A 14,827-nucleotide genomic window follows, 5' to 3' on the forward strand; every position below is an offset into this window, starting at 1 on the left:
ATATTGATTAGTGTGTGTGTGTGTGTGTGTGTGTGTGTGCGCGCACACGCACGGGTAATGTAGGAGTCAACAACTGGGTGCCTGCTGCTCCTTTCTGCTCTATTTTTATTTTTAAACTTTTTTGTATTTTTCGCAAGCTGATGTGTTACATGATTGGTGTGTGATGTCATTGTATGATTACTGCAGCAGGAGGGCTATTTACTTGCTCTTTAGTACTAAACCTGTAAATCCACTACACCGCTTGGCATAATGTGCTTTGTATGATTCCGACGTTAGATGTAGTGAGTGAGGATGAATGTGAGTGCTGCCCTTTTCCTGTTAGCCATGTGGCTTGGCTGAGGGTTTAGATGGAAATCCGAGTGGACATAAAAATAAGTGAAGACTGTTAATTGGTACATCTCAAACACTGTCTTAACATACAATGTGTTCCATTTGGGGAAAAAGCATCTTTGAGTGCAACTAGGATGACGGTTGCGCCAATCAAGATGTTTTTTTTCTTTCCTTCCCTCTCCTCCCTTTGAGATGTCTGTCTCTTTTTTGCTTTGATTCCCCGTCTCTCACCTTTTGAACTGTGACATCCGTGCCTACCCCAGGATGTCTGTCACAAACTGCAGTCCAACATTGTGACAATGCTTTTAGTTTTCCCGATCCTCTTTATGAACTTCCTGTTTTCGTATCCTTTTTTCTGTTCTTTCCCTCAAGGTCTGGCGCACCTGATGTTAAACCGCCAAGGTATGGGGTCTATTGGTTTGCTTTTTCCTCCCAGCCACCTAATCACGACATTCCCCACTCCCGTAGATATCATTTCAGTTAACTGTGCTGCACTAATATTTCCTCTCCTCTTTTTTTCCCATATGTACATATACTTGCTCATTTTTGCTCCCTTTCATGTTATGCTCACGACTCACTCACTTCTTGTCCATCAAATCTTTGTCCTGACCACTGACTGCGCTACTGGAACATCACCTTTGACTGCTGCAGTCTTAAGCCAAGGTAATGCACTGACGCTCATGACGTCTCTTCAGTTTACTGAAGGTATTTTCAAAAACAAAAATGTGTCTCGGGTCATAAGAACTCACTGACTTACTTCCTGGGAAGCTACTGAGAGAAGAACACATGAATATATTAAGATAATAATTTTCTTTTTTCACATGATTTGCCATTCATATACAGCAGTGAGTTTAAATGATATGAGTTTTCATCATAGCTAGTTTGTAAATGAAATTACCTTTCACATGGGGTAATTGTAGTACAAATGTGTTGAACAAGAAGGTGCAAACTGTTATTACAATACTGTATGTATTTCTAATTATTTTGCCCTGTACTGTAGATTGGGATACTTAGCAGGATAAAGACAAGACATACATTTTAGGCAGCTTATTTGGTGTGCATCCAGACTCAATAGCAGCTATGACCTATATATTTAGGCCTTTGAGTTTTTTTTGTTTTTTGTGTGCCGAGATTCAGATAAGTCGCTATCTCCGTCTCCATGGCAATCGCTTTCCACAAAATACAGAGGCCTCACTTTGATGACCTCCCCCCGCAGTAAAATACACGGCTCCTGTCTTCGATTTTCTGGTTTGCAAAATGTCACTTATTAAAGATAAAACTGATCTCTACGATATTCTGATGAGGTAAAATGTTTTTTGTTTTTTTTTCACGTTTTTCCGGAACTGTTTTGTTATAGCGGCCGTGTTCTTTTTTTTTTTTTTGACTGATTCATATATTACATAGCATTTTTTCAATATTAGAGTCTCATGTTGTTGTCATTTTACCACAATTTGAAAAATACTGGAAATCTAATTGCCATACAGTGGAACCTGGATAAGACTAATAGGAGATTGTCAGTTACATTGAAGCACTTTTTTTTTAGGCCACATGCACCCATTTTATTATTATTTTATTTAAAGTTATTGTTTTGTAGTTGTTGTTTTTTTCGTGGCCTAAAACACCCAGTACAGTACAAAGTTTTTGTAAATAAAATGTTTGAAAGTTTCACATTTTATCTAAATTTACCACACTGGTGTGCTTGGTCATGTTGACATTGTTAACATACAGTACTCATCATAGGCGAGGCACTTTCATGTGTCGCAAGGAATTAGTGTGCTTCCTAGTTACAAATCCGTTGTCAAACGCTAGACAATAAAACTGTTACTGTACCAAAAGTAGCATGTTCCAGACTCCAAAGACTTGCTTTTTATTTCTCAGGTAACACTGCCGCCATACCCCTCTCTCTCTCTGTCTCTATCGCTCTCTCTCTCACTCTCTCTCTGCGCTGGGCTCTACGGCACACTAGACAATCGATATAACCAACATGACATGGCCGCCACGTCGCGGGCCCACATTCAACATGGCCGCCATGTAGGCACGCGAGGCGCGTCTTTTGGAATCGGATCTCGTCATATTATATATCTGTGACCCGGAAATAAGTCAGTCCCATTCTCTGCCTGCACTGCGCCACAGTACCAGTAAACAACAGCGGCCAATTCTGGAACTAACAGACATTGTCAACAGCAGTTCAAGTGACAAATGGAAACCATTTTTGGACACATTGTTTTCATTGCCGACGGTCCGTTTTTTCTGTTACATTAGGGTCCGTTTTATCAAGGTTCTACTGTATTATATTGAGCAGCCAGGACAGAGATGTTCTTACTACATTCCTGTCATTCAATCCCTGGTTCAATTACCATAGTCTTCCTCTGTGGTGGAAAACATACGCTTTGCAGAAAAATGTTGGCGTTCAAATTCCGACGTTCCACTGTATTGTTTTATTGAATGATATGATTAGATTTAAAATATAAAATAGTGTAACGTTTTATGTCTTCTGTGAATTATTTCTGTGTCTATGAATCACCAATGAAGAGTCTGGAATTATCCAGCCGATTTTCTACAGTAAAAATATCAGAATCAGAATCAGAATCATCTTTATTTGTCATGTCCAAAAACACACAAGGAATTTGTCTCCGGTAGTTGGAGCCGCTCTAGTACGACAACAGACAGTCAATTTACAGAACACTTTGGAGACAGAAAGACATTGACAAAAAAAAAAAAAACAGTCACTGAGCAGTAAAGGGTTGCTAGTTATCTGGTAATGCCGGTACTTATATGATTGTGCAAACATCTTGTCAAAGTCAGTTACAGTAGATGGGAGAGTCCATAGTCCATAGAATGGAATGTTTTTAAATTATTATTATTTTTTAATCCCCTATAAAAGCTTCCCTTAAGACCATTGATGACTTTGCCATCATATATTCTTTGGTAAATTTCTTTTGACAGGTCTTCTCCACAATGAATATCGTAATGATAAGATCAGAAGGTAATGTTTCCTTTAAGATCATGCTACAGTAAATGCAACCACAGATGCAACAGTGTACTGATTAACATTGGCACCTGCAATATAGTAGCACTTCAGTATCAAATATTTACTGAGTCATACGAGTGGGTCCTAAAGGTCAACCATACTGTGATTTGTCCTGAAATGAGGCCTGAAAGTAATTGCTCCATTTCATGCATCAATAAGAAGACATTGTGGAGATAATTACCCCCCAGGCAATACTAGCACACTTTTCAATTTGTTGCAAAGCACTGTACATCGAACTGCCAGAGAAATGTGTGAGATGGAAAAGTTTGACCGTGGCAATAAGTCTGATATCAAGCATTGGTTATTAACATTGGCAGTTGTCAAGCTGTTAGCCTGAGGCTTGGGCGCATGTGTTTAGGTTTGAGCTGGCTTGTTTTTTATTTGGCACTAAATTAGCTCAAATCAAATAAACAATGTAGTTGCTCCCTTGTGGGTTTATCCTCTCAGTCTCAAAATGAATTTAAATGGTGCTTATTTGTTATGCTTAGATGATGTCGTTTTAATTCACACACATTTGAAAACTATCCACACACACGTGGCCACCCACTTGCTAATGCATTTCCCGATGGACTCAGTGGTCAGTAGCTGCCCATATGTCCATGCCACCTGACTTAGGTTGGGATGCTGACAGATGCCTCCCCCACTAAAGACTTAGTCACCACCTGCGCCCAAGCCCAAGCTTGTGGGCCGCTTTGAATTTGTAAATCGTGAAGTCTCGTCATAATAACCAATACGCATATTGTCATTTCGTATGACTGCATGATGTCAGTGTAACAGGTGGGCTCTTAAAACGATTGAGTTCGTGATGCCCACCTGGTGGTATGGACCTCTTTCTCTTCTGTGTTTAATGTGCTTCATGCTGTGACGGTTATTAGTATACTAATGTAAATGCAGCAGCTAATGTACAGCTTATGAGCATGGGGACAACGTTTGTCATTTTTAACACTCAGAAGGAGCTCGGGGTTGCTGTGTGGCCTTGCAGTGCAATTCACCGATTTAGCCACAAGGGGCACGCTTCTTTTATACAATGATTCCGCAAGTAAAGTCTACCTTAGGAAACCGTGAACACAAAGAATTTAATGCAACTGTCAACACTGGACGTTATCATTAAAGGGCACACGAGGAACTGTTGTTAATATTAAAACTATTGATTGCAAACGTCACTGATGGTGTAGTGGTACACTCGCCTGACTTTGGTGCGGGCAGCGTGGGTTCAGTTCCCATTCAGTGACGGTGTGAATGTGAGTGCGAATGGTTGTCCGTGTCTATATGTGCCCTGCCACTGACTGGCGACCAGTTCAGGGTGTAGTCCGCCTTTCGCCCGAAGTCAGCTGGGATAGGCTCCAGCGTCCCGCGACCCTAACCAGGATAAGCGGTGTTGAAAATGGATGGATGGATGATTGCAAGCCTTACCGTCATGTGAAGTTATATCGTCCCTATAGGGGGGGCCTTGCTTTACAGTTTGGACATTTGACATTTCCAGGTTACGAAAGGCGCACAATGAACTACTTCGCACAGCGACAGGAAGAAATGTTGTCACGTGACAAAAGAAGGCCTGCTCAGTTATCGCAGTAATTAGTGTTTTTTTTTTTTTTTTTTTTTTTTTTGTATGGCCGAAATGTGTTTTTATTATAAATATTCACTGTAATTATGACATAACTATTTTGTTGGTGTAGGTCAGTGCTCGACTATGGCTCTTTCCAACATTGTAACTGAAGGAATGGAACTCCATTATAAACCGAGGAGCCCTTGTTTTCTATTTTTGATAGTTCCATCGTCATTATTATCCTCCCTTTTTAAATTTATCATTGATACGCTTGTGTCAGGATCCGATTTTTGTTCATCAAGTCTAATGGATATTTGTTCAACTTTTGAATTATATCTTCATTACAATTTGATGACTGCTGTTCAACTCCGAAACCATTTCAGTTTTGAGGTTCCACTATAACTTGAAGATTGTCGCAGCCTCTCTTTGGGCCTGAGAACTGTTTGCCGATTAGAAATTAGGACAATTTGGTTCTGAGTTGCAGCTGGCAACAGGCAGCCATTTGATATTTTTTCTTTTCGTACTCATGCAACTTGAACCAGATTCAAAATCAGTATGGTTCTGGTTCTAACAAATCAATAATTAGCCTTAAAATTTTCAAGAAGAAAACGTGTGATTGGCAGAGTCCTTGCTTGAAGTGGGGTACACGCATATGGATTTTTAACATCAAATATTTTTTTAATGTGAGTAACACCATAAATCACAACGAAAAAAATTTACTTCTGTATGCTTACTGCTCTTATAATGTGTAGTGTACTCGAGTTGCCCATAGACAGCACACCACACACAGCCATACCTGTAACTCCACCAACCACTGCAGGTCTCTCACGCCAAACCAGAGGTCTAAGGTAATACCAAGACTGGTCTGTTTGAGGCCACACTGTGCCGCATGTCATCCAGACGAAAATCTGTTAGATAGTCAGATACATTTTCTGGTAATTAAATTTGCAATTACAAACTCTTCTCTTTGTCATTTTTATTGTGGTTAATGACTCCGTGTTGACCACACACCCAAGGATTTGTGATCGTAAATATGGAACAGGTTTAACATTTCCGATTGTCAACCCCAACAGTTTTCCGAGCAATCGGGGAGGAAAGATCATCCTTCACAAATCCCACTCCACAGGATAATCCGGTAATCGGGTCTTTGCTTACGTACCTTGACAGGCGGCCGGAAAAATGCTGACATTTGTTTACAATATTGTTATGTGTGTACCCCTTTTTAGATTAAGGTACAAAATTCCTGAAATGACAAAGGCCATTATTAAACCTTATTTGATCTGGCCCTCCATGCATTTTAAAAGCAAATGTAACCAGAGAGGATTTTTTCTAAAAAGCACAAAAACAAGCTCATTATAAATAGTAATGCATATTTGTTCATTTGTTAGATCATATTTGTTCATTTATTTAGTATAACCTTCAGCAGATTTGATTGACTGAAATACCAGTGACTGGAAAAGGTTTCCCACCCCTGAGTTAGGGGGAACCCATTTACACCTCTGTAGGGTCAGGAGACATGAGATTGGCCAATGTAGTTTGTCAGACAAAGGGAAGGGGATATGAGGAGAGAGGTCACAGTCATGTGTGGCTTCCCAGTCAAGCTAGTATATACTGCTGAGCTTCATTTTCGGCAACAGTCCTCCACAATGGTCTAATAGATGCCCCCAAGGTAAATGGTGATGGATTTCCCCACGGTGCCAGCAGTTACAAGGTGCTGAATTGCCCCATCAGCGTCAGCCATTTGACTGCAGCCTTGAGCAGCCTTTGCTTCTGAGTTAGTGCCAAAGTCTGAGTGGTGTCAGGGCAAACACAGCAGCTTCTGGCTTCCTTGCTGGCTTGTCAACAATGTAGCTGCAAACAATAGAGCAAATCCTAAACAAGAAGGCTCAATCAATCGACCTACCTACCTTCCTATCTATAACTCTTCAATAAGTATGGTTTAAATTCCAATTTGTCTGCCAGCAGTAGCACACACTTTGACTCAGATTTTAACTTGCATGGAAAAAGTCATAGGATTTACTCATAACTTCCCCAGCCGATTAAATACAAAGAAAACAATATTTACCCACAATAGCCTCTTTGGAATAGCAAGCAAGGGTCTGAAGATGTTATGCCACTAGACAAGTCAAGTCAGATACATTTTATTTATTGTATATAGGGCCAATTCAAAAAAAAAAAAAAAAAAAAAATTGATTTCAAGGCACTTTACACACTGAGCAGGTAAAGAACCACACTGCTCATACATTATATATGCTCTGTAGCGCGACCGTCTGCCTCGGCCAGTTGGTGTGAGATTGAGACAGAGTGCACTGACAGACGGTAGATAGTGAGAGAACAGGATAAAGGGGTTGAGCAGACGAGGGAGGGACGAGCGCACAATGGGCACAACAACAGCTGATGACAGTAACTACGACGATGCCGGTCCACTCCCAACACAAGACCACAATTAGAAAATTACCCTGAAAACAGCCTGAGAAGGAGGATTATAAGATTTTTATTTAGGCATCATAATTTTGTGTTTGACTGTATAAAAATATATAAAATATAAGAAAAAAAATGTAATCTGCAACAACTGCTGGATCTGGTGAACCATTGTCATTTGTATGACTACAGTATTGAGCCCTACACCTTATTTTGGGGTCAGAAAAGACTCCTTCATTTCCTTCAATTCTCAATTTGTCAGTAGACCAAAGCATGTATATAGTTATATCCATGTTTAACTATTTGTTTAGTGTAATTTGGATACGTATAGTACCACACCAAAAGTAGGTTGTTATCTTATGTTCTTAATGTGGAGTTTTACAAAATGTCAGATGTCTGCTCCTTCGAGTTCTTTCGAAGGCGAAGTTTAGTTAGACTTACACGTTTGTATTGACATTTAAAAAATGGCACTCATGAATAAAGGCGCAGGCGTGATTATCTCTTTTTATTATTATCACCAAATTGTACGGGGGAAAAAAAACTATTGAGTGCTTTCTGCTTGCCTTGTCTTGTCTGTCGAGCTCACCATTACAACACATTTCTCAATGTGGCATTTAAATCCTTAAACGTAACCTTGGGGTTTCTTTTTTTAGTGGTAGGACTTTAATGTTTTTTTGAGAATGCTACATGATATTAAGTTCCAGCTGCAAACACCGTACTTGTTTGCAGGTTTGATTTATAATTATCGTCTTTATATAGTATGGAGTGACTGTGCAGAAGCAGAGCAGCTTTAGTGTGTGTCTGAAGACAGTAAGATTGGTTCACACGTCTTTTCTTCCATTCTTAGGGCAGGGGGAGTCGATGGCCACCTTTAAAGGCAACGAGTACTTCAGCTACAACCTGTCTCAGACGCCCATTCAGAGCAGCTTGGATGAGATCACTCTGTCATTCCGTACACTGCAAAGGAACGGCCTACTGCTTCATACGGGGAAGTCCGGAGATTATGTCAACCTCTCTCTGAGGGACGGAGCTCTGTGGCTGGTCATTAACTTGGGCTCTGGTGCCTTCGAGGCCCTCGTGGAACCAGCCAACGGAAAGTTCAATGATGACATCTGGCATAATGTACGAGTGACACGCAACCTGCGCCAGGTGTGTACACCGTCTATCTATTTGCGTTTTAAATGGTTCTTCGGTGAAACAAAATCACCAGGTCTAAGTGTGGAACATGAATCATGAAACACAACCAAAAATGGGGTGTGATAAGACGAGATGAGTCACTGTAAGTGTAGTGGTTCACTCGCCTGACTTCGGTGCGGGTGGCGTGGGTTCAGTTCCCAGTCCCACTAAGTGATTGTGTGAATGTGTGTATGATTGGTTGTCTCTGTCTATACTGTATGTGCACTGTGAATGAATGACTGGCTTTCACCCAAGGTCAGGTGGTACAGTATAGGCTTCACCTCCCTGAGATAAGTTGTAGAGAAAATTAATGGATGAATAACACAAGATGAGACTAATCTGTGTTTATTGCGTGTGTTGTACCCTTGTACAAGGGTGTCCATGTTGAACAATGATGATAATAATAAAAATAGGGAGTTTACCACCAAATGCGGTTGCCATTCATCAAGGTAAGATTACCACCATTGGTATTGTTTGTAAGCTAAAATATAACTAAAAATATTAACTGAAAGAAAAATTGTTACACAGCACTGTATGTCTTTTCTCTTCCATGGGAAAAAAAGAATTCAAACAAAGTCAAGGGTCAAACATCCTCCTGGAACTGAATGTGGTCACATGGTCCACTGTGTTGACCAGGGACGGGACAAGTTTTATGCTCAAGGGCCACATTTGAATTTTAAATCATGATGATGATGATAGCCAATGCATTTAGGGGGTCTGGTTTGGTTCCTTCAGTATTACGACTCTGCTTTTTGCACATAACATGGTTCTGTTGTCTTCATCAAGCTGCAATCTCCATCTTTCACTGGAGTGGTTCGCAGCCGAGTGTAAAGTTATTGGGATGAGAATCGACACCTCCAAATCTGAGGCCATGGTCCTCAGTCGGAAAATGGTGACGTGCCCTCTACGGGTCGGGAATGAAACCCTTCCCCAACTTGAGGAGTTTAAATATCTTGAGGTCTTGTTCACAAGTGATGGAAGAATTGGAGCACAAGCTCAACAGGAAGATCGGTGCAGCATTTGCAGTGATGCAGACTCTACATCAGTCTGTCATGGTCAAGAGGGTGCTAAACCGAAAGACAAAGATTTTAGATTTACCAGTTAATCCCACCCTCATCTTTGGTCACAAACTGTGGGTCATGACCGGAAGAACAAGATCACGTATACAAGCGGCCGAAATTTGTTTCCTCAGTAGGGTGTCCAGGCTCTCCCTTAGAGATAGGTTAAGAAGTTTGGTCATCCGGAAGGGGCTCAGAGTAGAGCCACTGCTTCTCAGCATCAGCAGGAGCCAGAGGAGGTGGCTCGGGCATTTGCTTAGGATCCCTCCCTGATGAAGTGTTCTGGCACGCCTCTGCTGGAGGCCAGACCAGGACATGCTGGAGAGACCATGTCTCTCGACTGGCCTGGGAATGCCTGAGGATCCACCTGGAAGAGCTGGACGAAGTGGCCCAAGAGAGGGAATTCCGGGCCTTCCTGCTTAGGCTGCGGCCCCGCGACCTGACCCAGGATAAAGGGAATAAAATGGCTGGATTGAAGAACTGACGGGCCCGCATGTGACCCCCCCCAAGCTATAATTTGCCCACCTCTAGTTATAGACCCTTAGGTATCGTTCAGACCAGCATTTCATTTAGTGCAATCATTTAAACCAGTAGAAAAAAATGCTATATGCTTGTCACATTCAGGTCAATCGTGCACTTAATTTTGGTCTGTAACACTTGAGTTACATTCTTAAGAGGTTCAGGTAATTTTCCTACCTTCAGGAAATCTTTTTAAGGTAATAGTTCTCCATCAGTAAAGATTCGGGCAAATAAGTGTTGCTTCTAATGAATGTTTAATATGTGTGTTCTGCAGGAGTCCCGCTATCCGTGCTCCTATGCTTGGCTAGAGATTACCAGCTCATATTAGGTCATTGCCCTCTTTCTCATGAAACAGATTGCTTTGGTTGAAATAATCAGAATATTGTTTTTTGTGCGCCGTAAGAATGTTTTAATCGCAATATGAAAACTCAATAATATTCATCATATTCTCACACAGTATCTCCTAACCAATGTTACCTTTAGAACAATACTCGCTGCACATGACAACAACCACTCTTGAAATTAATTTTTGTCTCTGTGGCGGATGATGCAACATTGCAGCAGTTTCAGAGAGGTCATGCAAGCAACAGCAGTGCTTGTATAATGAATACAGGCAATGCATGCCAAGTACAACTCAGCCCTAAGGTTTCATATTCATATAGTTTGTACTGTCCAGAGGACAAGGCATGACGCTGAATCCTCCAACTAATTGCCAAGATGTGTCTTTTACACGAGACGTGCCCCCGTTTCCACTTTTGGACCATGGTCAGTCTATTCCACCGACCATACAACATGAAAAAAACACTTCTTCTACTTTTCCTTTCGGCTTGTCCCTTTAGGGGTCGCCACAGCGCATCATCCTTTTCCATGTAAGCCTATCTCCTGCATCCTCCTCTCGAACACCAACTGTCCTCATGTCTTCCCTCACGACATCCATCAACCTTCTCTTTGGTCTTCCTCTAGCTCTCTTGCCTGGTAGCTCCATCCTCATCATCCGTCTACCAATATACTCACTATTTCTCCTCTGGATGTGTCCAAACCATCGAAGTCTGCTCTCTCTAACTTTGTCTCCAAAATATCGAAACTTGGCTGTCCCTCTGATGAGCTCCATCCATCCATTTTCTGAGCCGCTTCTCCTCACTAGGGTCGTGGGCATGCTGGAGCCTATCCCATCTGTCATCGGGCAGGAGGCGGGGTACACCCTGAACTGGTTGCCAGCCAATTGCAGGGCACATAGAAACAAACAACCATTCGCACTCACAGTCATGCCTACGGGCAATTTAGAGTCTCCAATTAATGCATGTTTTTGGGATGTGGGAGGAAACCGGAGTGCCCGGAGAAAACCCACACATGCACGCGGAGAACATGCAAACTCCACACAGGCAGGGACGGAGATTGAACCCGGGTCCTCAGAACTGTGAGGCTGACGCTCTAACCAGTCGCCCACCGTGCCACCTCTGATGAGCTCATTTCTAATTTTATCCAACCTGGTCACTCCGAGAGTGAACCTCAACATCTTCATTTCCACCACCTCCAGCTCTGGTTCCTGTTGTCTCTTCAGTGCCACTGTCTCTAATCCGTACATCATGGCTGGCCTCACCACTGTTTATAAACTTTGCCCTTCATCCTCGCAGAGACATAACACACCTGATACCATCATCCACCCATTCCAACCTGCTTGGGCCCGTTTCCTTCCTGACCACACTCACCATTGCTCTGGACTGTTGACCGCAAGTATTTAAAGTCCTCCACCCTTGCTATCTCTTCTCCCTGTAGCCTCACTCTTCCCCCACCACCCATCTCATTCATGCACGTATATTCTGCCTTACTTCGGCTAATCTTCATTCCTCTAATCTTCCTCATTCATCAACTCCTCAAAGTATTCTAATCTATCTAGCGCACTACTGGCACCAGTCAACATATTTCCATCTCTATCCTTAATCACCCTAACCTGCTGCACATCCTTCCCATCTCTATCCCTCTGTCTGGCCAACCTGTATAGATCCTTTTCTCCTACTTTAGTGTCCAACCTGGCATACATGTCATCATATGCCTCTTTTTTGGCCTTTGCCACCTCTATCTTGGTCCTATGTCGCATCTCAATGTATTCCTTTCACCTCTCCTCGGTCCTCTCAGTGTCCCACTTCTTCTTAGCAAACCTTTTTCCTTGTATGATTTCCTGTACTGTGAGGTTCAACCACCAAGTCTCCTTCTCCCCCGTTTCCTGCCAGAAGATACACCAAGTACTCTCCTGCCTGCCTCTCTGATCACTTTGGCAGTAGTGGTCCAGTCTTCTGGAAGCTCCTGCTGTCCACCGAGAGCCCGTCTCACCTCTTCACGAAAAGCTGCACAACACTTGTCCTGTCTCAGCTTCCACCACATGGTTCTCTGCTCTGCTTTTGTCTCCCTCATCTTCCTCCCCACCACTAGAGTCATCTGACACACCACCATCCTATGCTGTCTAGCCACACTCTCCCCTACCACTATTTTACAGTCACTAACCTCCTTCAGATTACATCGTCTGCACAAGATGTAATCCTCCTGCGTGCTTCTACCTCCGCTTTTGTTGGTCACCCTATGTTCGTGCCGCTTCTGTAAAAAAGTGTTCACTACAGCTATTTCCATTCTTTTTGCAAAGTCTACCACCATGTGTCCCTCCAAGTTACTTTCCTGGATGCCGTACTTACCCATCACTTCTTCATCATCCCTGTTTCCTTTACCAACATGTCCATTACCATCCGCACCAATCACGACTCTCTCTGTCTGGGATTCTCAGAACTACTTCGTCTAGCTCCTTCCAGAATTTCTCTTTCACCTCTAGGTCACATCCTACCTGTGGGGCATAGCCACTAATCACATTATACATAACACCCTCAATTTCAAGTTTCAGCCTCATCACTCGATCTGATACTCTTTTCACCTCCAAGACATTCTTAGCCAACTCTTCTTTTAAAATAACCCCGACTCCATTTCTCTTCCCATCTACACCATGGTAAAATAATTTAAACCCTGCCCCTAAACTTCTAGCCTTACTGCCTTTCCACCTGGTCTCCTGTAGACACAATATATCCACCTTTCTCCTAATCATCATGACAACCAACTCCCGAGATTTTCCTGTCATAGTCCCAACATTCAAAGTCCCCACATTCAGTTCTAGGCTCTGTGCTTTCCTCTTCTCTTTCTGCCGAAGAACCCGCTTTCCACCTCTTCGACCCACAGTAGCTGAATTTCCACCGGCGCCCTGCAGGTTGACGGCGCCGGTGGCGGACGACCCGGGCCACAACCGATCCGGTATGCAATTCTTTGGATGAACGCTCATATTTGTTTGGCAAAGTTTTAAGCCGGATGCCCTTCCTGACGCAAGCCTCTGCATTTATCCGGGCTTGGGACCGGCCTACAGTTTGCACTGGCTTGTGCCCCCCAAAGGCTGCATTAACATGAAAAAAAACCCACTAAATTTACAAAAATGCTAACATTTAAGAGCACACTCACACTAGGTAAGCACATTTGACAAATCAAGTCAAAATTGTTTCACTAGATGGATAGTAGGAGTGCTACATACCATGCTCAAGCATGTTTGCAGGTATGCCTGGGCAGCATGTTTACTCATGCATATTTACCAAACTCATGCCTGTATAACCAATGCAATCATTCCACCCACCAGTTATTGATAATGACAAGAGCCACCTTGCTATACAAAGTAGTAGGATGGATAACCCTTTTTAGTCCTGCAATGGACAAGTTCCGGTTTTAGTTTTGCAAAGTAGACAGTGGCAGCACAAAAGAATGCAAAAACTTATTTACAGTATGAGCCAATGGGAGCAGTAGTATTTGTGGCAACTGCACATGAATAATGAACACTGTATATGCATATCGGAATAGCAAGCTGTAGATAAATGTACAAGATATATCGTATAATGTAAAGTGAATAGAAAAATAGTAAAACAGCAACATGAACAGTATAGTTATAGTAATACATTTTATATTGAACATATATGCTTAAAATACAATACTGTCCTGTCAGGCACACAGGATGACACAAGTCATATTAACTATCAGCAGTGGCGCCACCGGAAAAAAATAAAATACCAATTTGAGCCATACCACTTGAATGGCGCAAATAGAATTTTTTATTTTTTTTCCAGGGGCCCCATCATTCAGTCACGGACCCTTTTAATCACTTTTCTTTCCATTTCCAGCGCCCCTACTGACAACTATACAGTACGTGATTTAATAGTAAATAAACACATTTGAGGTGAATGTGTCACGGATGTAATATAAGACTCGCTAAGCTAAAAAAAAAAAAAAAAAAAAAGATTCCAGCTAGTCTCACCTTTTTGTTAATCAGAATCATCTTTATTTGTCAATTATGTAAAAATGCACAAGGAATTTGTCTCCGGTAGTTGGAGCCGCTCTAGTATGACAACAGACAGTCAATTGACAGAGAATACTTTCGAGACATAAAGATGTAAAAAAAAAACAGTCACTGAGCAATAAAAGGTTACCAGTAATGTGGTAATGCCAGTCCAATTTTTTTTATTTAGTTTTTTTTTTGACAATTGTGCAAACAGATGCAGAGTCCCCTAGCAATTAGATCAGTTTGAAATGAACTATATGTACTATATCGATACCAGAACTGTATAGCTATGAGTATATCATGAAGATAAATAGTAGACATTTAATTCAGACCTTCTGAGGTGCAGCATCAGTGATTTCTGACCTCACAAATTAGGTTTTGGATGAATG

General features: G+C 42.0%; 1 protein-coding gene across 9 annotated transcripts in view; it reads left to right on the plus strand.

Annotated features, from left to right (window-relative positions):
- The window catches only part of LOC133416460 (neurexin-2-beta-like), a 196,748-nt gene that overhangs the window by 46,818 nt on the left and 135,103 nt on the right, over nucleotides 1-14,827 (plus strand). For all 9 annotated transcript variants that reach the window (XM_061703372.1, XM_061703379.1, XM_061703375.1 and 6 more), the window contains one exon: nucleotides 8,176-8,477. In XM_061703372.1, the coding sequence (XP_061559356.1) occupies nucleotides 8,176-8,477 (302 nt within the window). The remainder of the gene's footprint in view (nucleotides 1-8,175; nucleotides 8,478-14,827) is intronic.

Source organism: Phycodurus eques, chromosome 17 (genome assembly GCF_024500275.1).
Source record: "Phycodurus eques isolate BA_2022a chromosome 17, UOR_Pequ_1.1, whole genome shotgun sequence".
Classification (NCBI taxonomy): Eukaryota; Metazoa; Chordata; class Actinopteri; order Syngnathiformes; family Syngnathidae; genus Phycodurus; species Phycodurus eques.